The 25,646-nt window shown below is 39.1% G+C and overlaps 1 protein-coding gene across 3 annotated transcripts in view; it reads left to right on the top strand.

Moving 5' to 3' along the window:
- The first annotated feature begins 719 nt into the window (after window positions 1-719).
- The window catches only part of EFEMP1 (EGF containing fibulin extracellular matrix protein 1), a 60,315-nt gene continuing 35,388 nt past the window's right edge, over window positions 720-25,646 (top strand). The window contains exons 1-5 of one of the 3 annotated variants that reach the window (XM_045580757.1): window positions 788-873; window positions 1,647-1,687; window positions 2,137-2,224; window positions 7,323-7,371; window positions 7,547-7,957. In XM_045580757.1, coding sequence (XP_045436713.1) covers window positions 2,144-2,224; window positions 7,323-7,371; window positions 7,547-7,957 — 541 coding nt within the window. In that variant the 5' untranslated portion in view covers window positions 788-873; window positions 1,647-1,687; window positions 2,137-2,143. Of the gene's footprint in view, window positions 938-1,646; window positions 1,688-2,136; window positions 2,225-7,322; window positions 7,372-7,546; window positions 7,958-25,646 lie in introns of all 3 variants that reach the window. The other 2 variants (XM_036435370.2, XM_036435369.2) reach the window with 2 other exon arrangements.

Genomic DNA, 25,646 nt, shown 5'->3' with positions numbered 1-25,646 from the left:
GGAAAAAATTGTTTCCCTTCCAGATTCCTGAAATTCCAGATTAGAATGAAAGGTGAGAGTGCAATGCCCAAGTTGGAATGACCAGGACTGGGGGCTCTCCCACAGATGAGCCGTGGAGAGAAAAAGGCAATAGGTGAGAAAAGGGGCCCATAAAAAAAAGGTTTGAGGGAAAACAAAATCAAACCCCACCTCACATGTTTGTTAGTGTGAGTTTTACTTGGCCTGTTCCCAACACTTGAAACATAATAGTCACAAATATTTGTTGAATGAATGAATTAACTCTGTCCTAGATTTGAGGATACAGACCCTCCCCCACTCAAAAAAAGAAAAGAAAAAAAAAACATCTGAAAGAAAAGACAAAAGAATCAGTTTTATGAATGGGATTAATTCACTGTCCTAGAATTCACTTGGGAGTGGGTGGGGGGAAATAAGCAATTTTCCAGGACCCTCAGAAGCTCCCTCCAGAGAGTATCCCCCTCCACAGGCACCAGAAATTGCTCCTGAGGCTGGAGCATCACAAAGGCTGATTCAAACCCCATATGCCAAATGTGCTATCTTCCAGCTGGGATTCCGGCCCCTGAGATCTGGGGAGGGAAAATAGGTGGGGTGTTGGAGAGAGCCCTGGGCCAGGGGGTGCTGACCCAGCGCCGCAGCGCACTCTCCCGCTCGCTCCGCTTGCAGTGCTAAGCTCAGTCCAAGCGCCTCCCTCAGCCATCTCCTCCGCCCCCCTTCCCCTCCCCCTTTCCCTCCCTTTCTCCTCCTCCTCCTGCGGCTGCAGCCACTGCCAGACCTCGCCAGTTCAGACCCACGGGGCTGCCCTCCCCTGCACTCTCCCCTCGCTGCCCGGGCCCGGAGCGCAGCGCTGCCGCGCAGGTAGGAGCCCCCGCGGGGGGTCACACCATTGCGCCCAAATGCTCGCAGGGCTGCGCGCCGGCGAGCAAGTGGGGTAACCTGAGGGGTGCAGTGTACCCGAGCACTGACCCAGACTTTGCAGGATCTCCAGGCAGAGAGGGAGGTTGGAGGTGTGCGGTCTTGGGAATGCGATTTGTCAGCCGGTGCCAGTACCGGGGTGACATCTGTTTGCATGGGCATGTGTGTGCACGCCGACAACCATCGGACAGGGCTTTGCCCCTAAACGCGATTTTGAAATTTTCAGGGGCTAATGTGAGAGATTTAAGACGCACCTGGATTCCACAGGCGCTGGTAAAAACTGGAGCGCTGAGCAGCTCCAGGGTTTGCCTACTGTAAAGAAAAGGTACCTCACTTCACTTGGGGCGCCTGGCCCGCCACCCCGGAACTCAGGCATTGGTGTGGTGTCTCTCCCCCCACCCCCCCGGTTCAGGCCTTAGGTAGCCCCAATCCAGAAGGTAGCGTGTCGGGACCCAGAAACTAGCGCGGCACAAGGGAAGCAGACGCTCATCCACCCACACAACCTGGCGCTTTTAAACAAAGCCGCGCGCAGAGAAGGGGGTGGAAATACCACTTGGAAAGCTGGTGCTGGGAGTGTGAGAAGGAGCTCTTGAGGGGGGCAGGTATTCTACTAGAACGGGAAAGAGATTGCCCCCAAGTTTTGTTGTGGGGTTTTGTTTGTTTTGTTTTGTTTTGTTTTTTGGTGTGAGGCCAAGGTAATTCATGTTGGTTCGCAGGTATTTCTACTGAGCTGTGCAAAGAACTTCACTAGCTGGAGGTGAACTTATGGGAAAAAGCCTTAACGTTCAAGGGGATAGGAGATTTGCCGTGCCACCTTCAGGCTTGCTAAATAAATAAATAATAAATATCACCTCTTTTGAAATTAATTACCCTCAATTAGTTTCCTCCTGCCTCTTTCTGGAGCCTGTTGTGTATGTGCAGTATCGAAGGTACGTTGTGTGTCCTTAGTATATGTTTAGCATGGCTGGACAGAGTGAAGTGAAATGTAACTCTGCAGCCCAGTTACACAGTCTTTGGTGCCTCCTTTGGCCACTGGAAGGTTGAGGAGGGGGTGGGGAGTTGAGAAAGTAGATTGAAGTTGGGTATCATGAAGCCTCAGCTTTTCCAGCCCTCCTTCCTTGCTTTGTTACCTCAACAGCTAAAGTTTTGTTTCTTACCCCTCAACTGATGATACTAAGCATCTCTTTGTCCTGTGTTTTCTTTGAGATTCAAGATGTTGAAAGCCATTTTCCTAACTATGCTGACTCTGGCGCTGGTCAAGTCACAGGACACTGAGGAAACCATTACATACACGGTAAGGGGTGATGGAGTTTGAGATAGAGCTGCTCAGCAGGATTCTGTGACACAAGGGAGACTTTATCCACTCCTGCCCGTGGGTGTGGACTGCACTCGGAGAGGGTAATGAACTCTGCCTTAGCAGGGTACATGTTTGATTCCTTGTAAGTTGCAGGTGGTCCTTTCTAAAGTTCATTTAGATTACCAATTGAGATAGGGACTAAAATGTAATTAATGATCTGTGTAAGGAGAAAGAGAGAGAGAGAGAGAGAGAGAGAGAGAGAGAGAGAGAGAGAGAGAGAGAGGAGAAAGAGAACAATTTTAAAATGAAAACCTAAGTAACCTACATGTTTCTAACACATTCAACAAATTAATGGGTGTCAGGAAATGGAAAACCAGGATTCCTACATGCAGGCAGATGAAACCCAAACTGGCAGAGAAAGACTTTAGTAAAAATCAATAAACATCAGAAAAGCTCTTTGCCTCATATGTACATGTGACTTATGTTTTAAGGTAAGTGGCCTTTATTAACTTTATCAAGGCTGATATTCATTTATAATATAACATATAAATGCCCTTGTGATAAACTTCATGTGTTACCAGGCTGTGGAATTAGCTCAAGTGAAATGCATTGTGTGAAATTTGATTTTGCATATTCTAATTACTATATATGATATTTTCAGATAATATCTGATTAATTAGTTAATTGCATGGATATGCATAACTAACGTTTACTAAAATATCTTACCTCTCCCACTGCCAAGAGTGGACATGGTGAAAACAGAGGGCAGTACTTACCTCACTTCTGGTGAGTTTGCACCTCTGTTTTGTGTTCTTTACTCTTTAATCAGTGTTGTGAGGCAAATGGCATTTGTCCTGAATCAAAATATGAAAACCACATTTTATTTTACTTGTTTTCAATTTAAAATTAAGTAATCCTACTTAGAAGAATGTGAAATTTTTTTAAATAAAAATTTTAAAAGTGAGCTAATGTCAGTTACTGATAATAAACATTATATCACTTTTTTGGTAACATATTATCCCTAAAATGATAGTATTCATCTGGCAAATGTTCCTCATTGTTGTTCAAATCAACTATCAATCAAATAGGGTTTAATATAAATATTTTGTTAACCTACTGGTAAATGTAATTTGCTTCCTCTGCTGAAGATAAATAAAGCAAGAGAAATGAATACATGTGTTGTTTATCTTCTACTGAAAATGTTTTGTTATGCAAGCTAAATTAAACCTTCTTAGTTTAAGTTAGGGAGCTAACATTAAATTAGCTACCCACTTTTACATTCATCTAATAAAAGATTTTATAACTTTTATAATTTCTTGTTTTATATTCCCTCCCCTTTGCTAATCACTAACTCTTATTCATCTTTTTTTTTAAATATATTTTATTGATTTTTATACAGAGAGGAAGGGAGAGAGATAGAGAGTTAGAAACATCAATGAGAGAGAAACATCGACCAGCTGCCTCTTGCACACCCCCTACTGGGGATATGCCTGCAATCAAGGTACATGCCCTTGACCGGAATCGAACCCGGGACCCTTCAGTCCCCAAGCTGACGCTCTATCCATTGAGCCAAACCGGTCCTGGCTAACTCTTATTCATCTTTAGCAGAGAAAGTTCCTTGTGGATTAAACACAATTGTTTTAAGATTACACACTAGGGCTCACTATTATGACAACAGATTTCCAAGATATGGCATCCTTTTTGTGCTAAGATTAGATTTATTCTCTTTTGAATTGTTTATGCCTAATGACTAGTGGTTGAAGAATAAGATGTAACTATTTTTTAAGTATCCCATGGTGGAGACATTATCTCCTTTTATTCTCACAGAAAACTATAAGGTAAGTGGCATCATCTTCCCTTTGCTGACAGTAGAACTGAAGATCTGGGAGAGTATCTCATTTACTTAAGGCTACACAGCCAGCAAGTGGTTAGCTAAATTCACTCTAGGCTTGTATAATAGTAGAGCCATATTTTTTTTAAAACAATATATTTTATTGATTTTCTACAGAGAGGAAGGGACAGGGATAGAAAATTAGAAACATCGATGGGAGAGAAACATTGACCAGCTGCCTCCTGTACAGGAGGCAGCCTACTGGGGATGTGCCCACAACCAAGGTACATGCCCTTGACCAGAATCGAACCTGGGACCCTTCAGTCACCAGGCCGACGCTCTATCCACTGAGCCACACTGGTTAGGACAGTAGAGCCATACTAAAGGTACTGGAACTAAATACTTATAGCAAACTGAAGTCTTTTCTATTAGCATACAGATTATTTAAGTGAACTATCATTTTGCATCACTTGAAAGAGATACTTTTCAGAAGGATGGGCGCATATCCACAAGATAGCATTCCCCCTCCATATTAAAGATTGGGTGCATTCAGTTAGTTACTCACCAGGTATCTGCTATGTGCATAAGCAGTTCTCATTATTATCAAAAGAATTTAAGTTTATTTGTTTACTGAGAAAATTCAGACCTTAACCTCAGGAAATTTACCCTGGGAAGATACTGTTAAAAACCACAAAGTTCCTAAGCAAGTACAAATAATATTGTTATACAAGTTGCTTAAGCAATAGAAAAGCAAGGAGGTAATTAATGTCAGTGGCGGAATATTGGAGGAGATAGAACGGAAGTAATGACTTTGGATTAATCCAGAAAGGCTGAAGAGGCACCTGAATCAGGAAGAAAAGAAATTGGCATAATCAAAGTCTAGAAGTGTAAACAACCAAGACAATTCCAAGAGATGACCAGGTCAGTGGGCTGGAGCTGGGTAGTAGGGAGAATCTTGAGATGATGATAATGAGAGATGAGAGGTCTGCAGGCCACTGTGATCTCTTAGATGGAGTAACAACATAATCAAGAGAGCCAGAAAGATTGCCATGGAGGCTGTTGTGCACCATGTAGAGATATGGAGACCTGTGAAGGAGCCTTACCTACTCATGAGGCCAGGAAGGCTTATACTAATTGATAGATACACAAAGTCAGCAGAACTTGAAGGAAAATCATTTAAAAAGTCAATACTGATATCAAAATTTTAATCCTGGTTTCTGAGAATGGTGGTAATGCCTTGCTTGAGTACTGTTGGGGAAACTTGGAAAAATAAATTTGGGAGATAAAGTAAATTTAGTGTTTACCCAGCTAAGTTTCAGATATCAGTAAAATATCTACACTGACCTCTCTGTCTCCATTCAGCTATTTACTTGCCAAGCATCTGTTGTGTGCATAAGTAACTTGAGCTCTATTAAAAGAATTTATTTTTTGGTTTACTATACTTTTTCTCAATACTTCCTGACGCATCTTTCTTTCCTCAAGAAATAGCCTCTGCTAAGTGAAATAAGCCAGTCAGAGAACGACAGATACCATATGATTTCACTTATATGTGGAATCTAATGAACAAAATAACCTAACAAACAAAATAGAAACAAACTCAGAGATGCAAAGAACAGAGTGGCAGCTATTAGAGGGGAGGAGGTTGAGGATAGGGGGGAAAGGTGAAGGGATTAAGCAAAAAAAAAACAAAAAACAATGCATAGACAGACAACAGTATGGTGACTACCTGAGGAAAAGGGGGATAGATGGAGGTAATAGAGGGTAAAGGAGGAATAAACAGTGATAGAAGGAGATTTGACTTGAGGCGGTGAACCCACAATACAACATACAACGTATACATGATGTATTATAAAAATCTACACATGAAACTGATATAATTTTTTAACCAATGTCACCCCAACAAATTCAATAAAAGGTAAAATAAAAGAGAAGTAGCACCTAGATTATCTGTATCAGAATCAGATGGGATGCTTGTTAAGAACTCAGATCCCAGGCCTCCTACCAGAATCTGATCTTTTGGTTGGAACCAGCACCTTGGTGATTCTTAACCATAATACAGTTTGAGATTCACTGACCATCAGTAAGAATTCAGTTCCTGTCTGTCCCAAAGAAAGGTTTCCCAGATTTGGCCATATCTACCTCTCTAACCTTATCCCCACCCACCCACCCAAGGCTACTTGAAGCTCCATCCCTTCTTTAACAGTTTTACTCTTATCAGTCCCCATCACTTGTGGCCTCCCTCACAGAGCCTTTCCTTCCATCCTGCTGTGCCCACCATACCCCTGGGCAGAGTCCACCACTCCTGCCTACATGCATACTTGTGTCATGGCACCTAACATCTTGTTTCCAGCTTGTGTATCTGTCTTTCTCCTTTTCTGGCTTATGAGCTGCTTGAGGACGGAGAAAAGGGCTTCATGATCTTTGCATTTCCCAGGACTAGGATGGTGCGAGAAGGTACTTAATAGATGGTTCAGTGAGTGAATCAGAGGACCTGTGGGAGCTGTAACTAGGAGGCAGGCCAGGTTGTGAGAGGGAGGCTCTGAACCCAGCTGAATGGGAATGATAAGGAAAGCCAGCTGCTGGAATGCTCTAAGAGGATTTGGAGAGGGAAAGAAGAGAAGAGTCAAGGGCTGAAAATAATAACTCAGTTGGATTTTTTATTTTTTTGTAAAATTTGCATTGTAGAAGAAGAAGCAAATAAAGAAAAAAAAAAAAAAAAGAAGAAAAAAAAGAAGAAGAAGAAAAGACCAGAGCAGTCAGGGAGATTGGAAATTAGTATCAAGACAGGGAAGACTTCCAAGAAGATGCTCATGGGTGATCATACCAAACACAACAGGAGAGTTAGGCAGCTGATGATTGGGAAGGGATGCCTCAAGCAGGACAAGGCACAGATTTGTCTTGAAAGAAGAAAGAAAGAAAGAAAGAAAGAAAGAAAGAAAGAAAGAAAGAAAGAAAGAAAGAAAGAAAGAAAGAAAGAAAGAAAGAAAGAAAGAAAGGAGGGAGGGAGGGAGGGAGGGAGGGAGGGAGGGAGGGAGGGAGGGAGGGAGGGAGGAAAGAAGGAAGGAAGGAAGGAAGGAAGGAAGGAAGGAAGGAAGGAAGGAAGGAAGTGCGAGCTAGAGAATGTTAAACTGCCCATCTCCTCATCTATCTAGGAAGCTAGTGCAAAGATTGTTGCCATAAGAATGAAACTGTTAGAGTGACTTCCTAGGAACTGGATACACCAACTAACTGTCTCCTGGCCCCATCTTGATGTTTTCTTCACAGCAATGCACAGATGGATATGAGTGGGATCCTGTAAGACAGCAGTGCAAAGGTGAGCCAACTTCAGACTTCCCACCTGAACATAGCTTTCTGTGTCACTCTTCATCTTATGCTACTCTTCCTGTACTGTTTGTATTATACCAAAAAATATATGAGCATATATGTATATGTCCAGTTTTTCCCCCTAAAAAGATTCCTGACTTATTTTATTATTCCCCCTCCCCCAGATATTGATGAATGTGACATTGTCCCAGATGCCTGCAAAGGTGGAATGAAATGTGTCAACCACTATGGAGGATACCTCTGCCTTCCTAAAACAGCCCAGATTATTGTCAATAATGAACAACCTCAGCAAGAAACACCAGCAGCCGAAAGTGTGGGTGCATCTGCAAATGCAGTCGCCACCTCGAGTGCAGGTGGGGGTGCAGCAGCCAGTGGCATGGCAACCAGTGGAGTGGTGCCTGGGACTGGTTATGTCGTCAGTGCTGCTGCAGTTGCAGGTCCAGAAGTGCAGGCCGGCCGAAATAACTTTGTTATCCGGCGGAACCCAGCTGACCCTCAGCGCATTCCCGCCAACCCTTCTCACAGGATCCAGTGTGCAACAGGCTATGAGCAGAGTGATCATAACATCTGCCAAGGTAAGCATGACTTCTTTTCCTAACAGATAGGTTCTTGCCCAAGTGCACCACGTGGTGAAAATCATAACTCACACATTTCTGACAGCTTCTCACATGTGCCAGACATTGTGCTAAATGCTTTGCCTGCAATAATCCTAAAAGGTAGTTGCTGCCCACATAGTCGTCATAGACTCAAGAGAGATCACCAGTTGTTCTCAACCTTAGCTGCACATATTTAGTCATTTTGGGAGCCTTTAAAACTCCTCCATGTTCAAGTCACACCGCAGCCCCAATTCAATAACAACCTCAGGCATCGGTATTTTTTAAAGCTCCTCAAGTGGTTCCAGCATGCAGTCAAGTTTGAAAACCTGGGGTCACACAGATGGTGAGTGCAGAGCCAGCCTTAAGACCCGGCAGACGGGGCCAGAGTTACAGCTGTCAGAAGGAGCAGTCAGGTTATCCGTGGGAATTGCTCTGTCTAGCGACTCCATACTGGTAAATATCCCCCTTTGGGTTCTCAAGTTTTCTTTTCATTGAACTTGCCACTGACATTTTTTCCTTATAATGGAATAAAGAAATGGGGCTCCTGCTTCTCAGTACCTTCTCCCCCACGCAAGCTCACATGTCTTTTAAAAACTCGCATTTGAACACATTTCGCATATGAAATGGCACCGTCTGCCTGGGTTTTTCTGTGTATTGTCACAAACAGGACACATCACTGTGTATTCTAGAAACAGCTGTAGAGACTCATGCTAGCAAAGCAATAAGAATCTTGGGCTTTGAAGACACATAGGATAGTAGCTAACTGGACTGTGCTAAGGGATTCTGTTTCCCTCTTCCTACTTGACAAACCCTTTCAGAACTGTTTGATGTGAAGATTGTGTTACTGAGATAGGCCACAGGAGTCCCAGACTACTTTTTCAATGCAGGGCTGACTAAGTAGACCTCCTATTACACCATAAATGCCAGGCACACACTGGTCAATGGAAAGGGCCAAGAGTTCTTACCTTCTATCTACTCACGAGTGAGGAAGCGAGCACCTTCCTCCCTCAACACTGAGGATTCAATTGGGATCACCTAACTGCTACATTACTAAGTGAAAAAGCATCTTCTGGTCTCCCACGATGCTGCCCCTCATTCACCATGGTTGAGTTTTATCTCCTATATAAGAGGTAGTAGATTTTAAATGGCTTATAAATGAAGTAAGGAAATCTATCATGTTCTGACTTTTATTATTTTACTGGGGTTACCCAGTGCACAAATTCATGCACCTTGAAAGGAACTGTGTGCCCTGAGGCTGCAGTGGGCACAGGGGCAGGTCTCGGCCCATCCTCTGTGTCCCCTGCCTGGTCCCTCTCACCTCAGCTTCCTCCCACCCCAGTCTCCTGTCTACCGCAGCCCCATTCACACCACCTCTGCTCCCACGCGCTGACAGTGCCTGCCCTGCTTGCACCCGCTGATGGCAAGGAGCAATTTGGGCTGGTGCCAGCAATGGGTGCGAGTAGTGGCTGCTGGCCCTGCTTGCCCTTTAGGAGCAGAGGGAGATGGAGAAGCCCTGAGGGGTGATCAGGGAGCAGTAGCCACCACTCGCATCTGCTGATGGCGCCAAGAGATCAGGGCTGGGGCTGGGTGCCAGCAACAGGTGCGAGTGGCAGGTTAGGTGCCAGCAGTGGATGCAAGCAGGGATGGCGCCGGCAGCAAGGGCAAGTGCCTGGCAGGATCACGGCGCTCAGGAACAAAGAATTTTTAGTAACCAATGACAGCAATCAGCACCCTGCCTTGGTCTGGCACTCTAGCTCACTTGCTCCACCATCCCACCACGGCCGATGCCTGCCATATTCCTCACTCTGCCACCTGCTGCTGACACCTGCCATGTTCCACATGAACCACCTGGTGGTCAGTGCACATCATAGCGACCAGTTGTCTGGTTGTTCAGTTCCACCATTTGATCTATTTGCATATTAGTGTTTTATATAGAGAGATATTTTGTGTTCAAGTTTTAAGTACCCTACAACAAGAGCTGTAATGGTGTCACTTTTCAGAGAGTTCATCATATGAACATCTGTTTTGTGTTACTGTCATGAGTCAGAATTCCAATATTGATGATGAATGCCTCAGCATCTGCTTAATATTCTGATATTTAGTTTAGGATTATGTCAAGGAGATAACCTCATGAGGTTATGTGTTTGTGTGTGTGTGTGTGAGTTTGAATGAATATTGATTTAAAAAATGCCTGCATCTATTTAAGGTATCAATTTCACTTATTATTGAAATATGTAATTATACTAGAAGGTTTGGTGATATTTTTCCTGAAACTGAAATGTTTTTCTGAAATGTTTTCAGTATGACTTTTATATGCTGAATTATTTTTTTATACTTCAGATGTATATTTTACTGGTACTTAGGAGAAAAAAAACCACACAAATAAATGAAGGGCTATTTTCTAAAGTAGTTTATAGTCCATCATTGACAATTGTGGTTGAATTAAAAAATGATACCTATAACCAAATGAATACATTCTAGAATAAAATATATTCAGAACTTGCAACATTCATTGGTTACAGTAGAAACTGTATAATAACATGTGAATAATAAAAATGAGATTTTTTTTTTTTTAAATCTAGCCCAGTGGTCTGCAAACTGCAGCTCGCAACCACATGCGACTTGTGAGCCGTGTTTTGCCGCTCTGTTGACTAATGAGTTTGCCGACCACTGCTAAGCATTACTCTTACCAGAAGTTTTGACTTCAGGTTAAAGACATTAGTACATTATTAAAATGTTTTTTAATGTTTTTCCCTAGCAGTGGTCAGCAAACTCATTAGTCAACAGAGCGGCAAACCACTGCTCGCGAGCCGCAGCTTGCCGACCACTGATCTAGCCTAATCCAACCAGTGTGGCTCAGTGGTTGAGCATCAAACCATGAACCAGGAGGTTACAGTTCAATTCCAGGTCAGGGCACACGCACAGGTTGCGGGCTCAATCCTCAGTAGGGAGCATGCAGGAGGTAGCCAACCAATGATTCTCACTCATCATTGATGTTTCTATCTCTCTCTCTCCCTTCCTCTCTGAAAACATATTTTTTTTAAAAGATTTAGGCTATCTTACAAAATAAGTTACTTTTCTCATATTAAAACATAATTCTTACTTCTTTGGGAAATTTATATAGTGATAAGCTAAAACTACTAAATGCCTTTCTTATGGTAGATGTTATATATTTACTTATTGATTGTACACAAGGTATTTCCCAAACTATTCTGCATAATTCAGCCAATTTCTACAATTTGGGATTGGGGGAGATCCCAGTTGGGGTGGGGGAGATCTGTATAATTGGAAGCAGGGTTAAAAGGTTTTTGGCTGACTTACTACTTAAGTTGGATTTTCCAACTTTACAGATTTTACAGAGTGTCCACAAATGTAGATTTACTTAATTGTTGATTAAAAAAAGGGGGGGGGGGTATTTCATATGATAACAACAGGATAATCTGTCTAGGGAATCTGACTAACAAGTCGAGTCACACTTTTGTTCATTTATTATTGAGCTAATCAAATATGCAGTCCAGCTTCTTCTAATTGCCTACAGATGTATTACATTCTCATTTTAGGCCAACACAAAATAATGTTTTATAACCAATGTGAAATAGTCGGGATCTCTGCTTAAAACAATAATGTGAACTTTTAATACTGTCATCATTGTGGAGTTTCAGGAGCCTTCTGTTTTAATAAATATCTCCACTCCCTTATAAATGATGAGTACTTATGCCCAGTAATCCAAATACATTTGCCATGGTCGCTGGATTAGAATAAATGAATGCCTGCAGATGAGTCATATTTGTATTAAAATGACTTATTTTTCCACATATATTTTTCAACAGGTACAATTTATCATTACATAACTTAAAGCTGAAGACATCTTTATGTAATGGCTGAAATCTGTATTGTTTCAACATTAAAGTCAATTGTGCCTTTGAATGCACTATTACCAATCATAGGTGGACCTAATAATTTAAATAGCACCAGATATTTTTAAATATATTCTATTTTATAAATATATAGTTAGCCAACTGTCTGTGTTTTAATATTTCGGGAAAACATGTTCCTTTTATTCCTTTTCTTAAAATTTTCCAGAATTTTTAAATTTTGTGCAAAAACAAGGGGTTTAAAATGCAATAACACATCCAAATATCAATTCATATGAACAGGTTTTTTTCATGTATTTTTTGTCAATTAATCATAATCCTGGGGGAACTATTCCAATTTTGAATAGCAGGTGGCAGCCCACTAATTACTAATTATATGAAGATCATTTCATTGTTAAATACCTGGAGTCTTGTATAAGTAAAGTTTTATAAATTAATAGTTTCTCCATATGCTATCATCTGCCTCAAAGACAACAGATATTCATCTTCTCCAAAAGAAAGTTGGACCTTTGATGACACACTTTATTTTTCTACATCTTAAGTGCAGAGTCTCTATGTAATCTTCCTCAAAGGAGATGGAGTTAGAAATCACTAGTTTAAGTTGAGAAAGGATTTTAGTCATATATAATTTTCTAAAAGAGAAAAAAAAGTATTTGGGAACTGACAAGGGAAAACATCAATTGCCCAATTTGAAGAAATCTGTTCACATAATTGAACTTTTGAAAAATTAAACATAGGATATTTTGTATAACTAATATTTAATTGACTACTAAACTCATTGAGGATTTATAGGTATCATTACTACCCTGCTAAAGAAACTGCTCCGTCAAAAAATGAACTTGCCCAGCCAGTGTCGCTCAGTGATTGAGCGTCAATCTATGAACCAGGAGGTCACTGTTTGATTCCCAGTCAGAGCACATACCTGGGTTGCAGGCTTGACCGCAGTGGGTGGTGTACAGGAGGCAGCTGATCAGTGATTCTCTTTCATCATTGATGTTTCCTCTCTCTTCTTCTCTGAAATCAATAAAAATATATTTTTTAAAAGAACTCACTACAAATGCTTAATGAAGCTGATTATGGAGCCAAATCCAGAATGCAGTTCCTGGCTTATATTATATAAGGTGAAAAATGTGAAAACATACCATAGAGTTTCCAACCATCCCTGTCTACCTGAGACTGTTCTGTTTTGAAAACAGAAAGCCCCACAACCCCGGAAATGCCTCGGTTCTGGGCAAATGGGGTAGTTGATGACCCCAGCACACCCCCAATAATCAAATCTCCTGTACTTCACAGACAAGAGTGAGAAAGTCCCAATATTGTTTGTCCAATGGGACTGTTTTTTTAAGTTTGTTTTAGACTTTCAAAAATTAAATCTCAGTTATTTTTATGTACCTGGACAGAGACTTTCTTTTCCTACTTGCCAATCTATCCATGAGCTGTTTCCACATGGTTCTAGATCACACATGTAGGATACCTAGACATCAGTTCCTACATACTTAGATACATGTCACACAGCAGTTAGCTCATCTTACCACATTACTGCAGGGAAAATTTTACCACCCAATTAAATACCATGCTTCAATTATAAAGTTTTTTCCCCCCAAATGTTTACTTTTTAAAATTTTAGTTATGTTTCAGTTTTTATTTTGTTTTTATCTTTATCATCTATGACACAGAAGCAATTAAAAACCTAAAAAGGAAAAAAATGCCTTTTATAAAGCCTAAAGGAACAAAAAATGATACTCATGGTTAAAAAACTATCTCTTGGGGACCATCTATTACCTTCCACACATTTCTTCATAAAACATAAGGATAACTAAAGTACAGTTTTGAAAAAATGGTTGTTGTCTATATATCCTCTTTAAAAAAGAGAAACTTGAATTAGCACGTACAGATTCTCAGATGGTAGGAACATCTTTTTTTTACATCTTTCATTTGAAACTTTAAGATCTCATATCCAGAAGAGGATTTGTAAATTATAGTGCAATCAATTGGCTCAGCATACCTTGCATTGTCATTGCCAAACAACTCCCAAATGTTACCCTTTTGTTGATCCTCACTAATGCCATTAGAATCTCTAATTGCTTTCGTTAGTTTGTGAGGAAATGTTTAATTTTTGTTACATATCATTATACAGCCTCCTCCCAAAGAGCTTTGATCTCAGAAAACAGATATTTTGCTAAAGGAACACTATAATCAAGTCAATTATGATATTAACAGAAAATAAATACTTCAAGCAGAAAGTAAAATGTGTATTTAGCCTCCTTACAGTTCTTTGTTTTTAGTTGTTAATTACCTTGAGTACATGAAAATTCTCTAAAGCCCATCAATAGATAGGAGTTAAGTTTATAGGAAAAGCTTGATTCCTTTTCAAATACGCTGATACAGTGGAATAGAAATGATTGATTTCCTCCTGAAAAATCTAGCAATGCTTCATAACTTACAAATACTGTAGTCATTAAATTTTTAATTAACTTAAGACTCATTTTTTTAAAAAAAACAAACATATTTTATTGATTTCTTACAGAGAGGAAGGGAGAAGGATAGACAGTTAGAAACATTGATAAAAGAGAGACATCTATCAGCTGCCTCCTGCACACCTCCTACCGGGGATGTGCCCACAATCAAGGTACATGCCTTTGACTGGAATCGAACCTGGGATCCTTGTGTCCACAGGCCGATACTCTATCTGCTGAGCCAAACCAGTTAGGGCTTAAGATTCATTTTTACTCTACATTTGTGAACACAGTATGTACAAGAATCTGATTCATGCAAGTCAGAAAATATCCTTAAAATTCCTTCATAAAAAATGAGTGACAGCTATTTGAGATGGAAGAATGGAAGAGATCAGTGTGATCACTCTTCCATGAAAGATTATTCCTTATAACCGCCTACCTCAATGATTCCCAAAGTGTGATTTCAAACTAGAAGCATCATCCAGTAACTTATAAATGCAAAAAAATCCTGGGACCCATCAGACCTAGTGAATCTGGTTAGGACTCTATCCCTAAACCAAAGACATAATAAGTGCAACCTAGAGGAAAAGTCAAAGAAAGAAAATGAGATCTTACACTTCTCTATAAAACATGCAAGTGTGAAATACTATAACTGTCCTTAAATTGTAAGTAGGTAAAACTCTAAGTTATGTTATGGGTATGGTAATATGATTGGTGTTAAGAGATACCCATTCCCTACATAGGCAGACAGACTGCTTATGCTCATGGCATAAACTTGTGAGATGAAGCAATGCTGTTTGGAGGTTCAGTTCATGAGTCACAAAAAAGTGTGTTATAGCGTTAAAGTGTCTTTTGGTTATCTGACTGTGTTAAAGTGTCTTTTGGTTATCAAAATACCAGCTGCACAGCTGACATCCCACTCTATTTAGACTCTATGAATATCATCAGACTCTAGAAGAATATTCACATAAGTATCTTTTCAACTTAAAATTAATCAAAGATTTACTTCCCACCAAAGACAAGAAGATTCTTGTTAAAATTCGTTAACACTTACTCTGTGAATTGAATTTCCCTCTCCTCATAGAAACAAAAAGAGCAGATGAGAGTAGAATTGTAAGCCTGGGTGACCAGGAATGTGCACTGGTACTAGCTCATTATTTCCTTCTCCAACAGAAAGTCTCGGACTCTCTTCTCTGAAATCAATAAGTTGCCCCATTTGTAAAGATTGCCTTTGCACTTGTTGAATTACTGGTACAATTGTATTCTTTGAAACCAGAGTAAACAAAATTTTGCCCCAAATGTGTTTGATTTGCATGAATGTACAAATAAGTAATTCATGCCACATCTGAAATTCATTAGCCTTCTTCGTTTACCAGGGGGTAACTGCAAATTGCACACTCAAAAATAAAACTGATCAAGAACACTGCATTAAAATATTGGCAGAAGAAAACAGCTATCCTTGCAAGCATTTACCCAAAATTGCAGGCTTTTAGCTTGAACCTAAATGATTTGTAAACATCTAATAAAGAAATGAAGAATTACATGAAAGGAAGGCTGAGTGCTAGGGTACTGGCAGCAGTACGGATGGCTTATCGCCATCAATTTCATATGACCACAAATTAAAAGAAGGGAGACATAGTGAATCAATATTATATAAATGTGTACTAAATAGGCTAAAATTTTGAGATTGGGGCTAGTTCAAATTCTAAAACTTGAACTACCTTCCAAATAATTGTACATCTGTACTAGTCAAGGGTAACCAGGCAATACTGCAAGTGAAGTTGATCAAACAGAACACAAAACCATTCAGTTAGGATCCAATAAATTTGATCAAGTTTGAGAACCACTTTCTGTTGCAAGGCACTTTGATAGAATCAAAGTAGAGAGAAGGAGTACTCATAATCCTTATGGAACTTGCATCATTGACCCATAAGTTAGTCAATAACAATAAAAGAAACAAACAGTTCAATAAAGTAAAGACGTGATACATCACAAGAAATACATAATAAATTTCCAAAAAAGAGAAGTAAAGGTAGTGTGTGACACAGGTCGCTTTACAATTTACTAAAATCCATATTTGGACAGGAAAAAAACCCCACACATGTCCCCAGAAATGTGGTCAAGAGCCAGAGTCTGGTTCCTCCCTGGAATGGCCCATTTTGGATAGGATGATAAGGGGAAATTGAAAGGTCTGATGAGGAAACTGAGGTCCAAGTAGCAGAGAAAGTAACCATCATGTCGCCAAGCAGAACAACACAAAGCAGCATTGTGTCCAAGTTCCTTATGTCTTAATAGTGGATTCCCAGGAAAGTCCCCCGGAAGCAGTGTGCTGGTCATAGGAATGCTAACAAAGCAAGGGTGGGGTAAGTGAGGGAGACCGAATTAGAAAGTACTCATGATACGGAGCCATTGCACAGAAAACATCCACTACCAGTTCCATCTTCAGTAACTCTCCCCAACAAAATACTAGGGTGTCCAGCTCTGTCTAAATATTTTCTCAAATTGTGTCATTTACTTATTAATGAATAGGCACTAAGCAAATGTTTGGTGTGTGTATTTACAATATATGTATGTGTGTTTAAATAAATGAATGGTTTTATTTTTTTTTTTTACCCTCAGCCAAGGGTATGTTTATTGATTTTAGAGAGAGACATAAATGTGTTGCCTATTACATGTTCTGACCAGTATGTACTCTGACCTAGGTATGTGCTTTGATTGGGAATCGAATTCTCCCAACCTTTTGGTGACACTGCAACCAACTGAGCCACTCAGCCAGAACATGAATAAATAAGTGGATTTTAATCATTAGAGAATGCAGGCTTAAAGTTCACTCTGAGTCCTAAAACCACCCTTGAAAATCAGCCATACAGTACCATATGGATATAAAGTATATTTCCCAACTATATGTTTTTAAATTTCTCATTAATTTTGGAAGGCTTAAATATCACCAATACAGAGTGCAACATTATTTTTGGTAGGAAAGTACCAAGTATCAAAGTTAAACTGATTAAAGCTGATAAAGCTTCTAAAATGGTTCAGAACACATTTCCCCTCTCATTATTCTCATAAAATCCACACTAGAAACTGCTTTCTAAATTCTACCTGTCACAAGAGAATAGGGCACCTTGGACAGCTACTACACAATTAAATCAACAAAACTTTGTTAGATGGAATATAGAAAGGGTCCACAAAATGGAATTACAAGTGTTAAGGCATAATCTCTAAGGTTCTCTTGCCTTAACACTTCTGCAGCATCCTGGCCATTTTTTTTTAATTTTTATTTATTTATTTTTTTAACTATTCTTTCTTAGAAATTCATCTGGATTCCATTCTGACCCACCTTTGTAATCTATAATAAGCAACTAATTTTTAAAAAATATATATTTTATTGATTTTTTACAGAGAGGAAGAGAGAGGGATAGAGAGCTAGAAACATCGATGAGAGAAACATCCACCAGCTGCCTCCTGCACACCCCCTACCAGAATGGAATATAATGCCCTTGAACCTGGGACCGAACCTGGGACCTTTCAGTCCGAAGACCAATGCTCTATCCACTGAACCAAACCGGTTTCAGCGAGCAACTAAATTTTTTTAAAAACATCAATGAGAGAGAAACATCGATCAGCTGCCTCTTGCACACCCCCTACTGGGGATGTGCCCGCAACCAAAAATACATGCCCTTGACCGGAATCAAACCTGGGACCTTTCAGTCCGCAGACCGACCGCTGAGCCAAACCGGTTTCGGCGGGCAACTAAATTTTTAACAAAACTTTTTAGGTACACCATCATAGATTGGATTAGAAAATAATTATTTGGGACTTACATTGAATTCTTAAGTTCTTTCATTCTTCAGAGTTCAGTAAATTATACAGTCAGGAGATAGCCCAGAATAAAATGCCACTGAACAAACAAAGCAGAAAATTCTAGTCATTCGTGATTAATTAAACTTTCCCAATAAAAACTGTGGGCCCTTTTTGTAAAAATAGTTCACAACCTTGTGTATCAGAACTCTAATCCAGGGAGGTAACCAGAGAAAAGAGTCCTCCCAAACAGTCTGGCAAAGATGCAAGGTTTTGTTCTGAACTTCAACTGCTTGACCTCCCTTCTTTAGTGAATGGGGCCGGGAAGAGGGGGGGACACCTAATGATAAAATAGAAGCTAAGTAAAAGAAGTAAATTTAATTGTGGTGCAATTCAAGCAGGTAATGATTGTTCTGAAAAAACAAGGAAGATTATTTGGTGAAATAGCTCATTCAAAAAAATGCTAAATAGCAAAAACATTGTAAATTAGGAATCAACTCTAAGTAAAGTTAAAAAAAATCTTCTCATTGATTTTTTAGTTTTAGGCAGAAAAATTGATTGTGTAAACATGCCAGAACTATAGTTTTCAATAAAACAAGCTATTGCGTGTGGTTAATACCCCAAATAGACTATTAGAATATCACTCTTTTAGGAAAAGAGCTTGGGCTATTTAGTTGTCATTGTAAAAATTTGGCCACAAGCAGTACTGAGGTTCTGATGAAAGAGTTCTAAAAAATTGTTGGAAAATATGACCATGGTATCAAAGTCAGGAGTAGGCAGAATTACATATTACCAAATGTATTATGAATCTATTACAAAGTGGTTTTAACTGTATATTTTTTTTGTAAAATACACAGTTCCCTGGTCTCATCTTTGGAAAACAGTTTATAGTGGCAATAGAAAATAAGAAAATCTGCCAAAAAAGGAAGATTGCATGAATTATTTGATTAAATGTGAATATTTTTTTCTATTTTCTCATGAACTTGAAAAAAATCAAGAAAGGTCTTAAGAAATGAACAAAACTAACTGAAAGCAATGGGTCTGCCTATTTCTCAGTGTAGATCTCAAATTAGAAAAAGAAGTATCTGTACATTCAATTTCAGACCTAGTCTTTGCAGTTGATTTGGAGAGCTGCATTTAATTATTCTCATAGATGACACATCACTGTTATGTTAACTAACTCAGCAGAAAGACCACACCACTTTCCCTCTTCTCCGTTACAGTTAGGTGAACCTCTTAACCACAAAGATCACAGCTGGGAACTGCCATCACTAAAAATTCACTATATAAATGTTGCCTGCCCACTGATTGGTTTTAAGTATATATACTGCATGTTATTAGGATGAAACTGAAGCCAGCTATGAGACTTCCCTGATTCCTCTGCTGAGTGACTCAAGTAACAGTGACACTCTCCTCAACACCACCTACCATCACTACACATCTAAGGAAAAACAAAAATGAGGTGAATACCTGTTAGGGTAGAGGCCAAGACTGTATTCACACATTTGTGGAGAAAAACGCAAAGTAGAGCAAACAGCTGAGCCCTATCTTTCTCTTCCAGGAACAAATTCTTACCCTGAGAGATGGGAACAGCAAGCTGTAAGAGGAATGAGAGGCAGGGAAAAAATATGTGGAATGGAACAGGAAGAAGGATAAATAAATAAATAAATAAATAAATAAATAAATAAATAATAAATGAGCAAGATAAGAGAGTAGAAGACATTGAGCAAGCATAAGACTGTACTAATTGAAAATAGTTTCTACTGCAGTATCTCATAAATGGTATTGTAATGACCAACTTTCCACCAATGTATGTATGCATAAATGCATTTTTTTCTCTAAGAAAACTGATGAAGGAAAAAGAAAAGTGACACCTGAATAAATCAGTTTTTCTTTTTCTTTTTCTTTTTTTTTTTTTTTTTTTTTTTTACAAAATTGGCTATGAGAGTATTTTACATTGGGCTTCATTTGACTAATATGTTTTGGGGAATCTCCTACATATTCTGTGTGATAAACCGGTGCTTCTCAAACTTTAATGATCATGCATATATATTCTGGGAGTCCTCTTAAAATGAAGATTCTGAGTGAGGCCCAAGATTCCAAATTTCTAACAATCTCCCAGAGTTTGTTGATACATACAGAGTCCATTTCCTAGTAGTTCACAGTTCTTCCCGACAAGAAGCTAATAGGTCTAGTGATTCCTCATCCTCTATTTTCTGCATTTAGCAAAACGTGGCATAATTTGGATATAATTAGATTTGCATGTAGTATTTTTCCCCAAAATATATTTTTCTCCTCCAGTTACATAATCAGTTTCTCTGATATAAATTCCATTGTATTAGCTACAGCTGTAATACATAGATAATTCTCTTCCTTCTTAATTAATAGAATTGTCTCATGTAGTGGAATGTTTTTAGTGCTTGAGTGCTCAGGAGGATCCCAGAAAATAGTCCTTGGCAGCAAAGAGTGGCAGAAACCCCATGAAACAGCAAGAGACAAAAGTTTTTATCTGAGTCATCCCTTAAGTGAGTCTGACCCTTTGAAGCCACTTAATCTCTCTGGGCCTTTGGCTTCTCAGCTGTGTAAAATGAGTTGTCCTTTCCACCTCTTATTCAACATAATTTTATGAGAGAGAGAGAGAAAGAGAGAGAGAGGGAGAGACAGAGAGACAGAGAGACAGAGAGAGACTTTGTCTAGATTACAAGCCTATATGGTTCTTGATTAATACATGCCTGGAATTTCAGCTGCTTTTGTTGATTGTAGTTTTTTTGTCTTTCAAATGGTTTATCAGAAAAGCATACCAGAACAAGTTAAAATCTGCACTGAGAAGAATGCGGTGCATTCTGTGATTATAATAGCATTAATGACTCAGAAACAAAAAGCAGACAGATCTAAGAACCTGAATCTTTATTGACAAAACAGTTCACACCTTGTGCTGGTTGTTTGCTAAAAGAAGTCTGGACTAACTCACTGAAGCTTTAAAAACGGGATCACTGGAGTCCTTTCTCTGGGCAATGCCTTGGGTAATTATGATTCATGCCACAGCCCAGGACTCCATTTCAACCCTAGCTTAGAAAGGAGTTATTTTTATTTTGGTATGTACATGTACTTTTTTGCATGCATTAAACTCCTTTATTTAAAAAAAAAAAAAAAAATATATATATATATATATATATATATATATATATATATATATTATTGATCTTTATAGAGAGGAAAGGAGAGAGATAGAGAGCTAGAAACGTCGATGAGAGAGAAATATCGATCAGCTGCCTCTTGCACACCCCCTACTGGGGATGTGCCCGCAACCAAGGTACATGCCCTTGCCCGGAATCGAACCCCAGAGTTTTCAGTCCGTATGCCGATGCTCTATCCACTGAGCCAAACTGGTCCCGGCACATTAAACTCCTTTAAAGTGTAAAGGTGGTAACACTAAATGTTATAGGCTCATTATTGTTTCCTTGATTTTAAATTTATTTTCTGCTGTCATCGGGGAACATGAGTATCTTTCAGCAAAGAACAATCTGTTTAAAGTCTAGGAGTTTGTTCATTTCACATTTTGGGATTTTTTTTTTCCAGCCTCAGTCTCAAACTATGCTTACAGCTAAAGCAATCAGTCTTTTCTGAGCTTATGTATTATTACCCATCACATAAGGAGATCTATGAGCCAGGTATCTATTGCCATCTAAAAAATTACCCTAAAATGTAGCAGCTTACAACAACAGACATTTATTACCTCACAGTTTCTCTAGGTAAGGAATCAAGGTATGGCTGAGCTGAGTCCTTGGGCTTTGGGTCTTTCCCAAGGCTGCAGCTGTCTTTAGGCTTGACCTAAAGATTTCACTTCCTAGCTCACTCACTAATAGTTGTTGGCAGGATTCACTTCCTGCCTCTTTTCCTCCTTCAGTACATTGCCACATACACCTCTCCAAAGAGCATCTTACAACATGGCAGCCTTCTTCATTAGAGTTAGCAAGTGAAGAGGGGGAGAGCATGTCAGCAAGAGAAAAAGTACTAATGAGACTCAAGTCACAGTTTTCTGTAACTTAACCACTGAAGAGACAACTGATCACTTTTGCCATATTCTGTTCATTAGGAACCAGTCACTAGATCCAGCCCACATTCAAGGTCACGGATGTCAGGAGAATGGGATCATGGAGAGCCATGTCAAAGCCTGCCTACCATAATCCATAACTAAAATCCCCCCTGAATTAATACCAACCAAACTTTTAGAGTTAAATCTAGAATGTTAAGTAGTTTCAAAAAGCAAAATTTAAGTTAAAAAGCAAAATGCACCCACCTCCCCAGGAGTGTAGAAAACTGGATGACTCATTCAGATATGCAGCCTGATGGGTGTGGTTGAAACAGGCAAACTACTGTCCAAAAGAAGAACCTTGCTGCTTCTCACAGCTCCTTTTATATGAATTTACCCTTTTCTCTTCATGGACTTAGGTCTTTTAAAACAGTATCAATCCTTTCCAAAACCACTCCTAAATAATTGTAATTATATCCTTTGATTTTTAAAACTCCTTTTTATTAAAATCCTCCTTTATTCTACTCTACAAATAAACAATATCCACGAAACAAAAACTTTATGAGCAAACACAAAACTCTCTTTATTTTGCAGATTAGCATGTACCCACATGCCTATTACATAAAAGAAATTTAAACTGTTCTTGCTTCATGTTAACTTTTGTCCTAGACATCTGTGATATTTTGTTTGTTAGGAAATCATGGAAAATGTTCTCCATCTCTCCCATAGAAATCTATGTTCTGTTTTGGTCACATTTTTCCTCCTACAGTCTACTCAAAAGCCTGCTCCTAAAATCATCATTTTTATGTGTAATGGTGTTTACTTTTTTTTTTTTTTTTTTTTTTTTTTTTTGCCTCAGAAGTCTACTAGGAGACACATGCTGAACACAACCTAAGTTTATAATAACTAGGTTGTGTAATAGTTAAAAATTCAAAAGCCAGAATATCCAACATGAACCTTCTTGGGATTCTGAGTAGGTATCTTGATAGGGGGCTTGCTTTTCAAACAGAAGGCAATAAGGAAGTACACTAGCACACTAAAAAAAGGGGAAAGATAAATTAGCAGAAATGAGGAAATCAATGAAGGTAGAAACCAAGAAATTGAATTATGTATAGAAAGACCTGTAAAATGGTGACATGTAGGGAAAGCCACCAGCCTCATTCAATTTCCCCTACAAGAATATTCTAGTGGTCAGACTGTGAATTAACCAAAGGGAAAGAATAATGGCTAATATAACTATTAAAAGGAGTAAGTAAAATCCAAAGAAAGGTTTTTTGTTTTTGTTTTTTCTTTAAGAACATGGAAGAGGACCAAATGTTCTTAAGTTGATTTTTCAAGTACATAATGCAATATTATGTACATTTTCTCCTTGGTTCACTCTCCCCAAGTATTTTCCAGATTTGCACAGGTGTCTCTGATGTTAATAATAAAACCTCTGTAGACCTGTGGAGTGAGTAGTAGGATAAATGGTTGCCTCAACCGCCAGGTAGAAGCCATCCTCTGGCCTCTGGCCTGGAGCATCCTGAGGAGGCTGGTCTGGTCCATGAAGCAGGCAATGAGAGCTAGGGCAGCCCTCTGGCGGGGGGGGGGGGGGGGGGGGGGGGGGGGCTTTCAGTCATATGTGGTTCCCTTCACTGGGAAGTCCAGAGGGAGAAAAGCTCATAAGATTTCCTCATATCCAGTCATCTATTTACTAATACATTCTCTTGACATAAGTAGCCCCACTAAATTCCTTTTTCCTCATCACTAACTCTAAAATGACAGTTTAGGGATTATCTTTTCTGCCACTTACCATGAAACACGGCTCCAAACCAGTTTGTTATAGGTTTCTGAGCTTAACCACATAGTTCACAACTGAGTGGTTAATAAATCATTCTATGACTAAATCCATCTGGAACAAATTTGAAGAAGTGGCCATGTAAGTTTATTTTGGAAAAAAAATTAAACTGAAACCAGGTTGATCTTTTAAATGGTTCAGAAGGAAAATTATATATATATATATATATATATATATATATATATATATATATATGCAATGACGTTTCCCCCCCAGAACTGGTGCATGCTCTCTGAGGAAGACTGGGTCTGACTTACCCTAGTTTGCATTTGCTTTGGAGAAGAGTCCACTTCCCAAAGAATGAAGTCACAAACCCTCCTTAGATAGAAGGAAAGGGAAACACTGTGTGACCGGGTTCTTGCCGTAACTTTGTGCAGATCTTAAATTCCCAAGCACACAATACTCAATAGAGGGACTATGGAACCAAAATAGCCTGTTTCCAGCCATTCTGGTTGGACCCACAACTTTTTGCTATGTAGGCATTTAAAGATAATGTAAGTATCTTGTCTTTTAATAACTCTTCCTTTTGCCCGGCTGGCATGGCTCATTGATTCATTATTAACCTATTAACCAGAAGATCATGGTTTGATTCCTGGTCAGGGCACATGCCTGGGTTTCGGGCTTGATCCCCAGTGTGAGCATGCAGGAGGCAGCCAATCAATGATTCTCTCTCATCAATGATGTTTCTATCTTTCTCTCCCTCTCCCTTCCTCTCTGAAATTAATAAAAATATATTTAATTTTAAAAAAAGAACTCTGCCTTTCTTTCCCTCACTAAACCCCAGATTGTTAATATAAATTTAGGATATATTTTTCCACGTGTACTCTGAAATCTGCACCATTCATGCATTCATTTGCTAAATTTTTAGTCACTTCTTCATCAGTTCATACATTGATGCATTCAGTTAATGTATGTTCAAATTATACTAGATGCCTACAAACCACCTGTCTTGCAAGGACTTTTCAATCTTGCTGAAGAGGTAGAGTAAGGTCAGATTTTAAAAATTAAATGTTACAAATAATTCAGTTCAACAATTCAAGTCAACAAGCCCTAGTTGAGAACCTCAGTCTAGTGTAACCCATAGTCAGTGGTAGTTACTGAAAAGCCCTGGAGGAGTGGTTGCAGGAGCCAGTTAGGACTATGTGGAGAGAGTGGAAGTGAAGGATGAATTGGATGTGAATAATCCTGAGGAAAAGAAGGCAGGTTTGCTGGATGGACACCCTATATACAAAACAATGGTGACAGTATTGTATCCTTGTTTGGAGTGGGGGGAAAAGGGCTACCTAGAGGCAACAGGAAACAAGTTAGGAAAAGTCCTTGGAGTACAGTTATATAAACACTGAATTCTTGGTTAAGCCATTTAGATTTAGTACTGACATAACTAGTAAAAGATTCTGAGCAAGGAGTGGCATAATGAAAATGCTACTTCTAGATAATTGTAGGATGAGGAAGAAAAATAAATTAAATGTGGTAACAGATTGGGGTGCGGAACAGGGATGGAGAGGGCATGTATCAGTCTGATTTATTGAAAGGCGAGTAAGTTTCTTTTAAAAAATTGGGTTATTGTTCAAGTACTGTACATATAATAGCATTGCTAATAAGAGGCATAAAATAGAATTTGAACCACAAGAACTATGTTCAGGATTTAATAATTTATTTAAAACTA

This window comes from Pipistrellus kuhlii, unplaced genomic scaffold (genome assembly GCF_014108245.1).
Source record: "Pipistrellus kuhlii isolate mPipKuh1 unplaced genomic scaffold, mPipKuh1.p scaffold_m20_p_13, whole genome shotgun sequence".
In the NCBI taxonomy this organism is placed as follows: Eukaryota; Metazoa; Chordata; class Mammalia; order Chiroptera; family Vespertilionidae; genus Pipistrellus; species Pipistrellus kuhlii.
Note: the sequence above shows the minus strand (reverse complement) of the source record. Positions and strands in the feature narration are given on the sequence as shown.